The 15,447-nt window shown below is 32.0% G+C and overlaps 2 protein-coding genes across 2 annotated transcripts; one reads left to right on the forward strand and one right to left on the reverse strand.

Moving 5' to 3' along the window:
* Positions 1-1,197: 1,197 nt before the first annotated feature.
* Positions 1,198-3,315, reverse strand: LOC105627525. The gene is given in 5 exon segments (XM_012208806.1): positions 1,198-1,716; positions 2,162-2,302; positions 2,643-2,840; positions 3,182-3,249; positions 3,252-3,315. Coding segments are annotated over 5 exon segments (990 nt in total).
* Positions 3,316-11,705: 8,390 nt separating this feature from the next.
* On the forward strand, positions 11,706-15,221 carry LOC105627526. The gene is made up of 4 exons (XM_012208807.1): positions 11,706-11,780; positions 14,476-14,598; positions 14,948-15,049; positions 15,144-15,221. The coding sequence occupies exons 1-4, from the start codon at positions 11,706-11,708 to the stop codon at positions 15,219-15,221; spliced, it is 378 nt and encodes a 125-aa protein (XP_012064197.1).
* The last annotated feature ends 226 nt before the right edge of the window (positions 15,222-15,447 follow it).

Consider the following 15,447-nt stretch of genomic DNA (forward strand, 5'->3'; position numbering starts at 1 on the left):
TATATATATAGTTACTGTGTACATATATATATATATATATATATATATATATATATATATATATATATATAAGTTCCGCTAATGATATAATATTACGTAGCTTTAGAGTAATGAAACTTAAACTAGACACACATGCACACATAAGACAGCTAGAAATAGGTCCAAAACCATCATCTGATTTGTTAATCATCATAAAATTCTCATGAAATCATATAAGTGCCGCGACGCTGGAAATATCATCCACATCTCTCGCGTTCTGTCGTTTTCTATTTGATATCTTTGGATAGCTAGCTATCATGCCTCGAATAACCGAGATCTATTTAACTTTTCGCAATGCCGATAAAATAATAAAACAATTATACAAGACACACATATTCATATAACAACATTCTGATGATAAATATTTCTTTCATCTTCGAATTGGCGTACCAATTCATAACAGATATATAGATTTAGTACATAATTTTAAAAAAAAAACTGTGTACTAAAATATATTTCTTCTGATATGGAAAATCTTTTTTCGATATAAAACGTGCTGCATTCACGATATTAATAAAAAATAATTATTTACTTGATATAGTGATATAGTGATTATGATTGTACCTACAACTATTTACATAAATTTATCTGTCAATTTTTTTAATTTATATAGTATATAGTATATATATTTACTAATGCATCTTAATTTATTTTTTATGCAAATGAGATAAATTTTCTTTAAATTTTCTTTTTCTTATGCCGGATTAATTGTGCCATTGTAGAAAATAATAATATGTATTTCTCTAATTTCGATTTTAAACAATACACTGTGTATGAAAATCATAGAATATCTGAAAAATTAAAATGTAAATGACTCTGTGTAAAGTGACAAAAATGATACTTTTTTGAAAATCTAAAACTACTTTCTACCCTGCATTGTCCTTTAAAAAAAAATATTATTTGAGGTATATAATAAAAAAATCTATTTTATATCGCATTATATAAGATACAAAATCAAATTTCGAAATAGTTTTCGAAATATACTGTATGAACTCATTGCTTTCAAACTCTTTTTTTATATTTTTCGTGTAGATTTTTTTTAAAGAATCCCTTTTTCCTGTAGATTTCTTTTTAAAGAATTCCTTTTTTAAACTCCTCTAATAAAAAATTTATATCTACTTGTATCTTAATCTAATAAATAATGTTAGATTTCGAAAGTTACGCTTCGGAATCCATCGTAAGATCTGCCTCAATTTCCTCGGGGCTCCTTAGGTCAATTGCAAATCTCTTCCTGGCGGTGTTTACGCTGACTCCAGTCAGCTTTTCCTGAGCCTTTACGGTCTTGGAGTAAACCTCGAAGGCTGCAGCGAGAGCGTATGTCAATTGCCTGGCATAATATTTCGATTCGCAGACAAAACCATGACATTCGAATGGCGAGATTCTCCTGAAGTTCTCCGTCTCGCGAACAACGATCATGGAAAAGACTCTAGTGTAAACTAGATCCTGTACTCCGTAAGAGATCGTCTCAATAGGATACATTCTGGATAAATTGGCATCTTGCTTCCTTTTATCTAGCGGCAGCAAGGCAACTCCCTCCTGAGAAACTATTAGCTTGATAAGAGGCAGCATTGTATTAGTCGGCAAAGCCTTCGCAGCAGAAACCATATTATCGACGGGTCTTCTTGTATGCTTGATGCCCCAGAGGCCTCTTGCATCATGGGATCCCAAATATTTCACCTGAAAATGGTCAATCTAAAAGATTCAAATGCGCAACGGACCTCCTAAGGCTAAAATTTTTGGAACAAAGCTTTGAAATTTTACGCAATCTCCTTTTAACTTTTTCAAAATAATCTTTTAAACGATTACAATGTCAATCGTGAAAAAGTTAATTACAAATAGATTTTTCATTTTTAATAAAAAATATTAGTTCGTTTTATTTTAAATATTAAAAACATTAATTAATTTTTTAATTTAACACTCCAAAATTCTCACATAAAATTTTGTTTTTCTTTTAAATATTGCTTTTATATTATGTAGAATAAAAAAAATATATGTATATAAATTATACGAATGCTCATATTATTGTATATTCTGATGATTCATATTTAATTGGAACGAATAAAGTGTAAATATTAAAAAAAATTCAAACTTTTTTCTTTATTTAAAAATATGAAAATTGTACCTGAAATACTTGCGGCAAATCGGTAGAGCCTTCAAAAACATTATTATCGATAGACAGACGTGACAACTTCGACACAAGATCTTTCTTCTTATCGTCAAAAGACACCTTTTCCTTCTTCATCTCTTTTAGAGGCTGGTCTCTCTGTTTCAAATTTATATTTTTTAACGCGCAGGTCTAATGTAATTATTTTAGGATCAAAAATTTAAAACAATTCACAAGTGATCCTTTGATCAACTAATCTAATCAACTAATGATTAAAAATGTCTAACGAATAAGAATACGCAAAAGAATGCGAATGCATCATGAATTTAAATAAAGATAAAAGAATGGTAGAATAACGGGATAAGTTACAATGCAAACTCTACAAATATTTTATAATGAATGCTAATAGAAACGGCAAATTAATCCTATCGCGACAAACAATCCTGAGCGCGTTTTTCTACCTGCATTCTCTACGAGAGAGTCTTAAAATGCTACTCACGGGAATGTTATCGAACCGGCAGTGCCTTGTCGTTGATCTAGGCTTGATTTTAAGATGATACTCCACCACGTTCGGTATGTTTGGCGTGTTGGGCACGACTGAGCCAGCGGCGGTTGACGCGCGTTGAAGGCCCTCGCTTCCGGCCCCAATCAGAGGCGCTGGTGTCGTTGATCCACCTCCACCAACGACTTCCGATGTCTAATTGCATTTTATCAAGTTGTAAACATCAGTCTACTTTCTACAATACGCTCCTCCAAGTTTGAATTTTATACGCTTTATATTAATATTTTAATATAAACAATATCTGAAATCTTTGTTTGTTACTATTCATATATTGTTTATTTTATTAATTTTTTTAATATTTAAGCAATACAATTAATAAAAATTTATTTATTTATTTTATACGTTGAAAAATTTATAGTTATAAGCAGATCATATAAAATGTGAAAATACATCTCTTTGAGGTTTCGTGTAGATTTATATTAAATGTTAATTATTGTTTGTAATGAGAGATACTATAAAAATTCTTTCTATTCTACACCTAAGGAACTAATCTTAGGTGGAGAACAGATTAGATGCCCAACTTTATGAGTTGTATTTTTGTATGATTCATTAAAACCTTCTTTAAGACATTGTCTGTCCTCTTCGCGAAACCAAAGTCCTCGTCCTCCATAGCTAGACGGTGAACGCAAAATTTGCCACTCTTTCTTGATTTCCTCTTATCTTTTTCTCTCGTTTCTTACAAGGAGGAAAAATAACAGGCTATCTGCAAATAATTTGCCAATCAAGATGCATTATTCTTTCTCGTGCTGGTATCAAAGCCCTAATTAATTTTTAAACAATGGAATACAGAAGATGTCTACAATTCTTGATGATCTATATATTTTCGCATTCTCTGAAATGTGACTTTCGTATATAAATAAACCGCGCATTTCGATGAATGGCTCGCGAATTAGAGCAGACAAGGAGGATACACCTCGTGTAACATTGTAATTATTATTATTTGAAAGTTCATCCGGGCGCGAAATTAAAAATGGACTTAACGTCCAAATTTAAACCGGAAAACAGCTGTCGGGCAGCACGTGTTGCACCTTGCATCGTTGGTTCCATGAAACCTCCTTTTTTTCCTTTCTTCTACTTCACTGCATCGAACCGTATATTTGTGCTATTTATAATAAAATCACTCGAACAGAACCTTTATTTACCATATTACGACATATAAGAGAACTAATAAAAATTATGCTCTTATTTCGATCTTATTCTTCTTATACAATATTACCACTTTCAACAATAATAATTACCTGCTTGTTTATTTTCTTTCTTTGTAATTACTTTGTCATAAATTTTTAATATTTTGTATATTAATTTATGTACCGCAAACTCCAATCCTTGTTATATTAAAAATAAATAAACGTACAAAAAAATTTTATACAACGATCAGACGTTCACTGTTTTAACTTTCACTGTTCTCTGCAATACGCGTAGCGACAATGACGGGTTTTTGTCCGCGTCCCCGTGATTACATCCCGACAGCGGATGCGCGGGATGCAATTGTATCGGCGATTTTAAACGTACCGGGGGTTCTTTCAATCCACAGGAAATGAGTCAAGTGACCGATAGTCAGGTGAGGAAGAATTCATTAATGTATTCCGTCGGTTACAGGTGTGTTTCTGTTGTTCACGTTTACACCCGCGAGCATTATTTTGAAAATGCGTAATAAAAATTTCGATCTCAACATGGGAAAATACAGATTTAATGTTATAAAAATTATATAAATTATATAAATCACTGTATTAAAAAATGTTTTGAATAAATAATCTTATTCTTTTTTATAATACATATATAATAATGTCTTCTTATATTGCTTTTTTATTAAAATATTTTAATTATCCGTCAAATGTATCAAAAATATATATTAAATAAATATTAAATTAAAAATAGTTCTGTTAAGGAAATTGCTATTCAAACATACATTACATTTTACGTGCACTTTATTCGTGCACTGCAGAATATTTTTAACAAGTTTTAGAAAAAAAAAAAATCTAAACGCAACAAATAGTATGCAAAAGAGAAAGAGGAAATTTTATAGGACGCCCTTTACATAGCTGTACACCTGTCGTCATGTTACACCCGCGTACAATAGCAGAACTGTTAACGCGAGCAACTTAACTATACTTAACGGGTGTCTTGTAAAAATAATATCTTCTAAAACAAGCTTTTCCACTTTACGCACAAATATGTTTTATCGACACGACGGAATCGCCATCGCGTAAAACAGACGTATTTGTATGTTAAATTATTATCGTGCATACCATCGAGAAATTAGAAGACACCTCGATAAAATTAATTAGCACCCATGTGCATGTGCGTGAGCAGCAAGAAGAGAAGGTTCGGGATGCTCGATAACGGTAGCGTTAGCAGATGAAATGGAATCGCTGCTCATTATTACGGTTTCCTAGATTTCCGTTAGTCTCCTCGACTATACCTTGCAGAATCTCGGCCTTTTATATAATAAAAGATAATAAAGAGAAATATTAAAAAAAAATATTCTGATGGCGCAAACAATTACGCTGCTGGCAACACATTGGATGTCAATAACCGTACATGCTCGTCGATATTCGTGCTCGTTGAAAGAAAAAAAGTTGCAAACGCCGCGGAAATTTATACGACGTTTTATTTGGCCGATGATTACATCTGACAACGCAAAATCAACCAATTCTCCTTTTCATGCACGTGGTAGGGTGGGAACCGGAAACGAGCGCCGCTGGATGTCTGACCGGAAGTTATTACGGTTGTGTCACGAAGGAGTTCTAACGATGCGTGCCACGCATACGTACTCATAGAATTCAAAGCGGATTGAATTCGTTGAGGAAAAACCTGACGATATAATGTCGTGCCATGATTAAATCATTTTAGTACGAATTCCCAAAAAAAATATAGCAAGCATATGTCTTTTTAATTCCAATATATCAAGATTTCTGATAAAATAAGCCGGTAAAATCCAATGGTAGAAGAAATTATGCACGCAAAAAGTTCCATATGGTGCCCGATGAAAACTATCTAGTGTTTTTTATTTGCTTCATTTCGTCGATACTCATACAATGTGCAACGAATAATTCAGATGGCAATAAATAACTCAAATGGAAAATTTATCGATTTTCCATTTATCTCCTTTATGCTTCTTCATTTTTGCAATTAAAACTATTTTTCTACAGTCTGTAAAACATTGCGATAAAATATGATGTTTCATAAATGTAAACTTACAGAATTAGATAAAGAAGTTATCATAGAGATAAGCTATGATAAAAAGATATATTTTACTCATAAAAGCAGTTTTAACGTAATTGTACAAAATTAAAATTAAATTAAAATTAAACTCTTCTTCTTTATAATTTTGCAATCACACGTGATTCACTAATCATTAATTTAAAGATTATTTTTTCTTATTTATTTTTTAAATAATAGCAATACGAAGTGCGTCATAATTATTGAACCATTTTATCATACCCTGCACAGTCATCTGCGATAAAGACATGTCATGTATCATAGATATTAAGGATCAAATCGTTGTTTAGACATTCAATGAGAAACGCGCAATTATTCTCTTTATGTTCATTTCCACTACGTAGATTAACTTTAATCTCAGTTCAACTTACTCTTCGTCGTTTTTCTAATCTTTAGAACTAGAAAAAGACGAAGAGTAAGTTGAACCAAGATTAAAGTTAATCTACATTGTGGAAACTGGCATAAGAGTGATTTATCGTTCGATGGCGCAAACGCGCATAGATGCGTACAATTTACAATTGCATAAGCATGGCAAGACGGGAACGAAACTATCGGACGAAGAACTTACGATAGCCACGTCGAGCGCAGTACCATCGATCGTTAATTTAAACAATAGCCCCATGTTAATTACAATGATCGTCGCGAGCCGTCGGACTCGATGGAAGTCGAGTTGCGGCAAGTCGCAACGCGCGACGAAACACAAACGCGATGCTCTTTATCAGAGAAATCACAATCCATTCGGACAAAAAGATTGATCTATAGCGATCGTGCGGAATCCTGCAACTCGCAACGCGATTCGTAAACGATCGGAAGCATTGAATATTCAAAAACGCGGCAGATTACCTTCAACTATTTACCTTCACTTTTCTGCGCTCGGCGATGATTGACATGATTGACGAGGTCACATACACGTAAGTATTCGCGTGTACGCACAGCACGTTTTAAATTGACGTAGATTCGATGTACGTTCCTCCCAGGTGCAGTCAGTCGATCTCGATCTTACCGTTCGACGCACCTGCGACGAGCGACGACGGCGGTCGCTGAAAAAGCCCACGCTTCCGGAAACATCGTCGCGTCTGGCAGGATGACGGATGCGGCAACGATGCATCCGCATGCAACGGGGACCGTCGCGACTCTGTACGACGAATCCGAGACCGGAATATCTAGGAGAGAACGATTGACAGGCACCTGCGGTATGCACTGTCGTGTACGTGCGACTGAAAATGTGGGACAACATGCCGCGCCGTTCGTTCGGAATTGCGCTGACTGATAAAACGGAACGAGCCACGATATAGGCGTACACATATTACGTATGTGAATGTCTCTGAATAAGACTGCTACACCTGCAATAAACTTGAGTTGATACGAGCGATAAGCTCTGACGCCACTGACATTAATCGCGACGAGGAAGTGGAATTTTTTTAGATTCAGTTTCTAGAGATCGCGGAAGATGATTTCGAATTATCACAGAATGTATAATCATACAGAATATGTAGTTACATGTCTACAAAAATTAAAGAATAAGTTTGATAATAGCTTCTAAATATTTATTGAAATAATACTATTTAATTTGGTCGATATGACCAAAGAAATTTAGGAAAATAAAATTACTTTTGGTTATTTTAACTAAATATTTAATTAGCATTATTTTACTAAACATTTGGTAGCTACTACTCTTTTTTCAGTGCACAGAGAACATACTAATTTTATGACCATTTGTAAATTATAACAATTTTTGGAATAGTAATTAAATAATTTATGCCTTCAATATATAAAATGTAATAATGGATTATTCATTAACATTGTTGCGGAGTAACTTCCCGACATTTAGTTTCAATTATAATCCTTATTACTTACATAAGTAAAAAAACACAATAAAATTCATGCGACAGAAATGATGCGCAACATGGTCGGAAACTTTTAATAGCGAGACACAAAATTTAGTTGTGTCTAAATTATTGTAATTCTCTCTACGCATCTCTCTCAGTTTGCTGCCATCCTTCATTTCACGCAGACATCAATCGTAATCGTATTGCATAATATGACGTAATAAAATATACGTAAGATTCGTAATTAAATCAGCATTTACACCAATAATTAATATGAAACGGTTCAGATAGATGGAAACAATGCCTCTCCGCGAAGTCATCTCGAGAGAGAGAGAGAGAGAGAGAGAGCTAAAAATAATTAATAATAGCATGCGTGTTGTAATTCACAAGTACTTATTTCTTGTATCATTGGACTTATCGTCGGCGATCAACAAATCTTTCAGGAATCTCTCCATCTTTCAGGATTCTCTTCCAGTAACTATCACTGATTCGCGATGAATTATATTATTTGACGCACGGCGAGTGGTAAAAACGTGAGAATAACTTTCATGCTTCTTTGTTGGCATCCGGCGACAGGAAAGAAGACGCTCGGAAGTCAAGGCGTTATGAAATTACACGGGATTATACACTGCAGACAGCATCGTGCGAAGATACTGGACTGCGAATAGCGCGAGAAATGTTCCTCTAAAACACTTCTTACATTTCTCGCAGATAATACTCCATTATACTATTATTAAAAAGAAATAGAACATTAATCATCATATAGACTTGATTAAAAGTTCCAAGAGATTGCTGAACAAATTCTTTTACTAATTGTAAGAAGATTATACTTAAACGCTTTTTGCATTATAGGCTTTATCTTTTATTGCTGGATTTTTTTTTGTTTTTAGGTCAACAATATAACATAACCTCAACATAAATATTTAAATCAGGATTATAACAATGTGCTAATGAAGTTATTCAATGAACGGGAGAGACATTTTCCGAGAGACGTCGGTATTTTTCCAGCACAGACTCGTTCGAGCGCAAAAGTAATAAACAGATCTTCCCACGGTTGTCACGTTTATTTTGTAATCGCTCCGATATCTAATTAGTAGACAGATAATTTAATTAGGAACAACAGTCTACGCCCGCGGTCTGGCACTCCGCATCCGCACGCAACGTGAACTGCAATATGATCCGTGCGAAATCGGTCGTAATAAGAGAAGGGATGCGCTCTCTTAATATTTGTTTCCTGATGTTTTCTTCAAATACATGCTATTATTGTATCTGTATATGTATATAACGTAATGTTTTAATAATATATAATCGACAAAACGTAACGCAACGTAATCAGAAAATTGCTCTATAGGGTGTAAAAAATGTATAAAAGAGCTCTCTTTACAAAGCTTGTAGTTAAATTTATAATTATATAATATTAAAATAATTGAAAAGTATAATTAATTTTTTTAAATCTAAACTTATATGATTATGAGAAATTATATGATTAAAATATAATACTTGAAGTTTTTTTTTGCTTCAAAGGAAAAAACGATGGTAGTTAATTCGTGACGTGAGTGATCAGCGACCCATAACCGCCGGATGTCTAATTTTCCTCTGAGTTTACATGTCAATCTGGAAAAGCTTGCAACTGTCAATTATCCATCGCTAATTGGCACGAAACGCGTTTCGAAAATGAAGGGGTTCGGAGCGGAAGATACGCGCGTGCAGTAGAATGCAAATGAACGAGCTCGACCTCGCGCAAGGTGCGACTCGCGATTCTTAATTCTATGATATATCACAAGGTCATGTTCTTAATGTCTTCATTTTATAAAGATTTTTTCCCGAAGCAATCACTTTCCGTGCGCGATGAAATCATCGCAAATGTCATCACTGTCCCACAGATCAAAAAAGCAACGAGCCATTCAATCCCTCCAGAAGAATTTTCGAAATTAAAAGTTTCAAAATGTCTTCTTCATATTGTGTAATTACATCATAATAATGGTTTGAATTCATACACACCAATATCTACCAACAGTCATTAAAGGATCTTATTAGGAGATACTAGCATTAGCACAGATCACAATACTGAAACTATAATGTCATTATGATTCGGGGTGAAAGTGTTAGTTGCCAAAATAGAAATGATGTAGATGATTACGCCATTGTACCATCACTAGAACTTCAAGGAGTAATAAGAGACAGAATGACGTAGATTCACATTTGTTGCATCGTGTTATGACGGACAAGCGTTGCGCGACAACGCAACCTTGGATATATCTCGTATGATAAGAACGATCATTTCGGGATCCGATCTGCTGATGAGCATTTCCGTTTCGCGGAAAAATCTAAACTAAAAAAAAAAAGAAAAAGGATTGTATCTGATTGAAGAGATCAACGCGTTGATCTCAACCCTCTTTAGCGTAGATGCACAAAACAGTAATTAACGATACGATCGCACGAGCTAAGAATATTTGACGCTTATGTAACAAAATGATACGTCAATCATTCTAGCGAAGTAAAAAAGCGTTGAATACTGACATTACAAAAACAAGAATTTGCAAATCAATATATGAGTCTCTTTTTTATCATATTTAATCGTATTAAAATCGTAATACATTGATTTAATTTGTGTAAAAATAAAGTGCAAATATTTTAAAAGTAAAACAGATTTTAGCATTTTAAATAATTTTAATAGTACAATTAATTGTATTGAGAATTTTATAGTTTAATCCGTTTTTATATTTATTTTAAACACATATTTCTACATTAATTTGTGTAAAATGACTTTAATGTGCACCAGTACGTACGTACTAAGTGCATGCAATCGAATTTACTGTTAAAATTTGTACTCATATAATACTAGAATAAAAAAATGTAGTCGTTTTCACTACTTGGAGATGCGAATTAAATTGCGGATTTTTTTATCAATATTTTAATTTGTTTTCTTTAAGCGAGAACTATATTTTTATTTGCATAACTAAACATTTTCCTTAGTCATTTGCAATTCTAACAGTTGCCAGAATAATTAGACACATAACTCCCAAGTAAAAGTAGCTAATTCATTCAGCGTATCTTGATCGAGTGATAAAGAATCTTTTTCAAATTAACTTAAACTCTTTAAATGGACTTAATATGTTCATGAGATGGTACAACAAAAAAAGAATTTCAGCTAAAAGTTTCTTCTTCTTTTACACGATAAAAAAATTAAGCTCTAAATAAAATTTTATGAAAGTTTGATAAATTTCTATAAAGATTCTGATGTAAAATAAATAAGAAATAAGAGATAAAAAATAAATGGATAGTTACAACTATTCTTCTATTTTTAGGGAGACAGAAAGAAGAGCAGAGTATCAATGGTTCAAGTACGACGATTACGAATATTTTCACGGGTGTTAGAGCACAAGACGATTGCATAAGAGAAGAATCTGCTGCACCACAGAAGAACATCCCTCCTTCCACCGCCCTGGGATCTTCTCTTTCTCCGTTCGTCTGATGTGGGAGCCCCAAGAAAGAGAGACTCTCAAGAATCCCCCCTTTTGTCTAACTGATGTCTAAAGCCATATATATACCACCACCTCGTAGAACAATCCTTTAAGAAAGATACTTTGGAAGTAGCATCGCCTTACGAACTTAAAGCAAATCGAATAAGTGCGGTACACGACAAACTAAAAAGACAGAGAACACGGAAAGATAAATGATCACCACGCACTACGACACTGCGGACTAAGGGGATCAGATTTTTCGGAAAGGCAAGAACATCACTTAATCCTCTATCTTTTTTTTTACTAATTTTTATTATTTTTCAATACTCAAAAATAATTTGCATAAAACACTTTAAAATTATATAATAATAAAATTAACAAAATGAATATTTGTAAATTTAATTTTATTTCTACAAAAATATTTTTATATACTTTCAATTAATTAATTTATCAATATTATAGTAATTAAATTTTCAATTCTCTAGATGATTTCGAGGTACCAGATAATCATCTGTGCTCTTTTGCTTTTTGGCGCGGTTTTACTCTATGAAACAATGGCGGTAAGTTAAAATTCGTGATAGTCTTCCGATCTTCTCACAAATCGTTTCTCAAAACTTATAAATAATACTGTAGTTGTTAAAAAAAGTTTATGAATCAATCAGAAAAATTGTCTTCGTTGCATAACGATTGCGCAATATGTATGATGTGATGGTGGGAGAAATATTTCGTAAATACTTCATTTTTACAAAATCTAGCACGATATATTAAAATTATCATTTTCATCGTCGCTTCTCACGATGTATCGCGTAACAATAACAGCGAGTGAACCGTACCTGCACGCATCATCTTTCTCTTAAGGTAGTAACATGAAGTAATTAATTAACCATCTTACACGAACATGTTCTCTCGTCCGCATACGAAGCGCCTAGTTAGACGAAGTCTATTCTGAATCAATTTAAATTCTAAGTGTAATTCATGAATAATTCCAGAATGCCAAAAAATAAACGTGTCATGATTTCGATATTACATTACAAACGTAAGAAATCTCTAAAAAGAAAACTAACATGATTAATTAGCCGCGTTGCGTTTTTCTTATTTTAATTTAAAAATATTCAACATTATATAATATTAAAAAATATTTACATTTATATAATAAAATATTATAAAATATTACAAAATATTATATTAATTAATTTTAATGAAGAAAAGAAAACAATGCATAAACATTTGGAATCGTCGCGTCCGATCGTGCAATTAGCAGCTAGAAGACATATTTCACCGGAAATGATGAACGCGAAACCGATGAAAATCGGGATAGAGAATAATAAGCCGAGAAATAAAACGCAGCTTCAATGCCACGAAGCTAACAAACGGAAAGATAAGACACTTAATTAATTTATGCAATGTCTGCATTATCCTGCTTCGACTAATGCATCTTTCACCACATTATTCTGTAATAATTCATTTTTTGTACACATAAAATTCATTCATAATTTTTTTTATACATATATGTATATCGGAATATATTTAGTCTATCAAATTATCTTCTTCTTTGAATTATATTATAAAATAATTTTATTATGTTTATAGTTACATTTTCCTTGAATAAACGATGACGATTACAAAATTTATGTAAAATTTATATTTTATGTGTATACTTTAATTTTTTTGTCATTTTAACACAAGATGAATATATAAGAAAATTATTAGAAAATTATTAGAAAATAATACAGACATTATGTTAAAATTAATGTTAAAAATGTAACATTTTGATAATAATTTGGAAATAAATTGTGGAAGCTTATTTCTTCAATAAAATTAACATTTATAATATATTAAATTAATATATATATTCATCTTTTATTCATCTTAGAATTTTGTTTTAAAATTACATTAGTTTTTTATATTATTTGGACACTAGCTGGAATTGTTATTTTATTACCAAGAAAAGTTAAATATTAAATAATGAAAACAAAATATTCAAATATCACATTATTAATATTTATTGTATACTATATACACACATATATATATATATATATATATATATATATATATATATATCACGTTATATTAAATTAACATTCAGGCTAAAAATTTAACATAAAAATTTTAACAAGGACCAATTTTAACAAAAATAAAAAAGTTTCTTACTATGTATGTATGCATGATGGATTTGCTTAAACTTTGACACATGTCATTCCTTGGAAGTAAAAGTGCAACGTAACTAGGTGAATCACCTTTTCGGTGTCGGCTTTCTTACCACGCATTGGAGTCACCAGTTAGATTCGGCGCGTGGAGAAGGAAAAGATCATACATCTGCATACGTACACGTGAAATCGTAAACAAGAGATCGTATACAAAGCCATGGAGATGTGCATCCGTTAGGGAGGAACAATGTAACCTGACTTCCGGTCAAACATTGGCACGTGTACGCACTGAACGGTTTCGAGTCGATGCGTTGTGTCGCAACTGCTTCTTTATTTTTTCTCATTTTGACTGATGGCCACTTACGAAAACAATTCTCATCACGTTCTATTTCTAGTCTCAAAATAAAGGATCGGAAAGCATTGATGTACTAATGTTGTTAAATAATATCAATTAATTTAACGTTGAAAAAAATTGATAATTTCAATGTTGTTCTAATATATTTTAATAGTTTAATTAATTAAAATGATTGAAAAAATAATAATTTATTTACAAATAATATAAAATAAATGAGCAATTTTTATAATTTAGAACATAATTAAAAGGATACTTTCATATAATCGCAGCGTTTCTTTGCATGCAATAATTAATATAAAGAAATGAATTATGAAATTTATTGATATAAGTTAATTAAGGCCAAATATATGTGCTCGCATTAAAGAGAGAGGAAGTCCGATTTGCAATATATATGGTATATATATATATATATATATCCACATTCATTCCATATTCTATTGTCGAGATGATATATGTCGAAACGTATTGTTATTGTTCCAACAGAACAATAACAGTAACTCATAGTATGCTCCTCCAAGTTCCACTGTTTTTGCTAATTGTTTTTATGCAATCGCCGAGATTTACAATGCAAATTAGAATGTCCCACATACAGTGTGTAATAATTATGTAATCACTTCGAAAACTCGTAATAAATCATTACAAGAAAGGATTCATTTTACCAAGGGAACCGATTTGTGAGCGAATTGGTAACATCTGTTGAAAAACGATAGTTATCTATGTATAATATACATAATTATTTATGCGTTGCAGCAAGTGGATGGTTACACACCTGGCGTAGACTATCCAATTTACAATTCGGTGCCGTTCGGACTTGCGTTTACCTGTGGAGGAAAGTTACCTGGATACTATGCTGATCCCGAGGCCAGATGTCAGGTGCGTCCATATGGTCACCGAATAAACTCTCATTTCAATATTTCCAGATTATTTAAATGCGGTTTCATATACTTAATAAGATTCCGTTGATTTCTTTAAAATATCCATTAAAGAAGAAAATTAAAATATTTTAAACAAATAACCTGCAGATTATTTTATAAGAATATACAAAATATTAGTCGAATATTATTTAGAGAAAAACATAAATTTATGCTTTATTTATTTTAAAATATTGGAGAAGCACTTGAGTTAAGTTGTAAAATTAAATTGGAAAATTTATTGTGAGATAATAATTTTTAAAAATATAATATAAGATTAATATTTTATTTTTTTTATTTTTATATTCAAGGTGTGGCATTGGTGCTTGCCAAATGGACGTCAGTTCAGTTTCCTTTGCCCGAATGGTACAGTGTTTAGTCAAACTACTCGCGTTTGTGACTGGTGGTTTAAGGTATTTAAACCATTTAATATATATGGAATTTATAAATGCATACAATTATCTTGAACTAATTTCGATTCTCTTTTAATTAATATTAATATTGCAGGTCGATTGTAATGATTCACCGAGACTTTACGGCAACAACGATGAACTTTACAGAGATGTGAATGGAAATAAAATCTAACAACTCCTATATTTTTTATAAATAATTGTATGTATATTAATAAACTTTTTTATATATAAGCTTTTCTCGCGAACGCGTAACACCATTGAAATTATAACTCGACTCATGTAAAGGAAGGTGAAAGTAATACGCGAATCCCTAGTTTGCCGATGCAGGAAAGTAACAGAGATGTCTGTTTTATTTATCGCTGTTAAATAAAATAGAGTTTGCGAAAAAGATTAACATT

Source organism: Atta cephalotes (assembly GCF_000143395.1).
Source record: "Atta cephalotes unplaced genomic scaffold scaffold00009, whole genome shotgun sequence".
In the NCBI taxonomy this organism is placed as follows: domain Eukaryota; kingdom Metazoa; phylum Arthropoda; class Insecta; order Hymenoptera; family Formicidae; genus Atta; species Atta cephalotes.

Excerpts from the sequence above, each read along its gene's own strand:
- LOC105627526 (XM_012208807.1), top strand. The coding sequence starts at position 11,706 with ATGATTTCGAGGTACCAGATAATCATCTGTGCTCTTTTGCTTTTTGGC. Across the intron at positions 11,781-14,475 it reads TACTCTATGAAACAATGGCG|CAAGTGGATGGTTACACACC; the intron begins GTAAGTTAAAAT and ends TATGCGTTGCAG. Across the intron at positions 14,599-14,947 it reads ATCCCGAGGCCAGATGTCAG|GTGTGGCATTGGTGCTTGCC; the intron begins GTGCGTCCATAT and ends TTTATATTCAAG.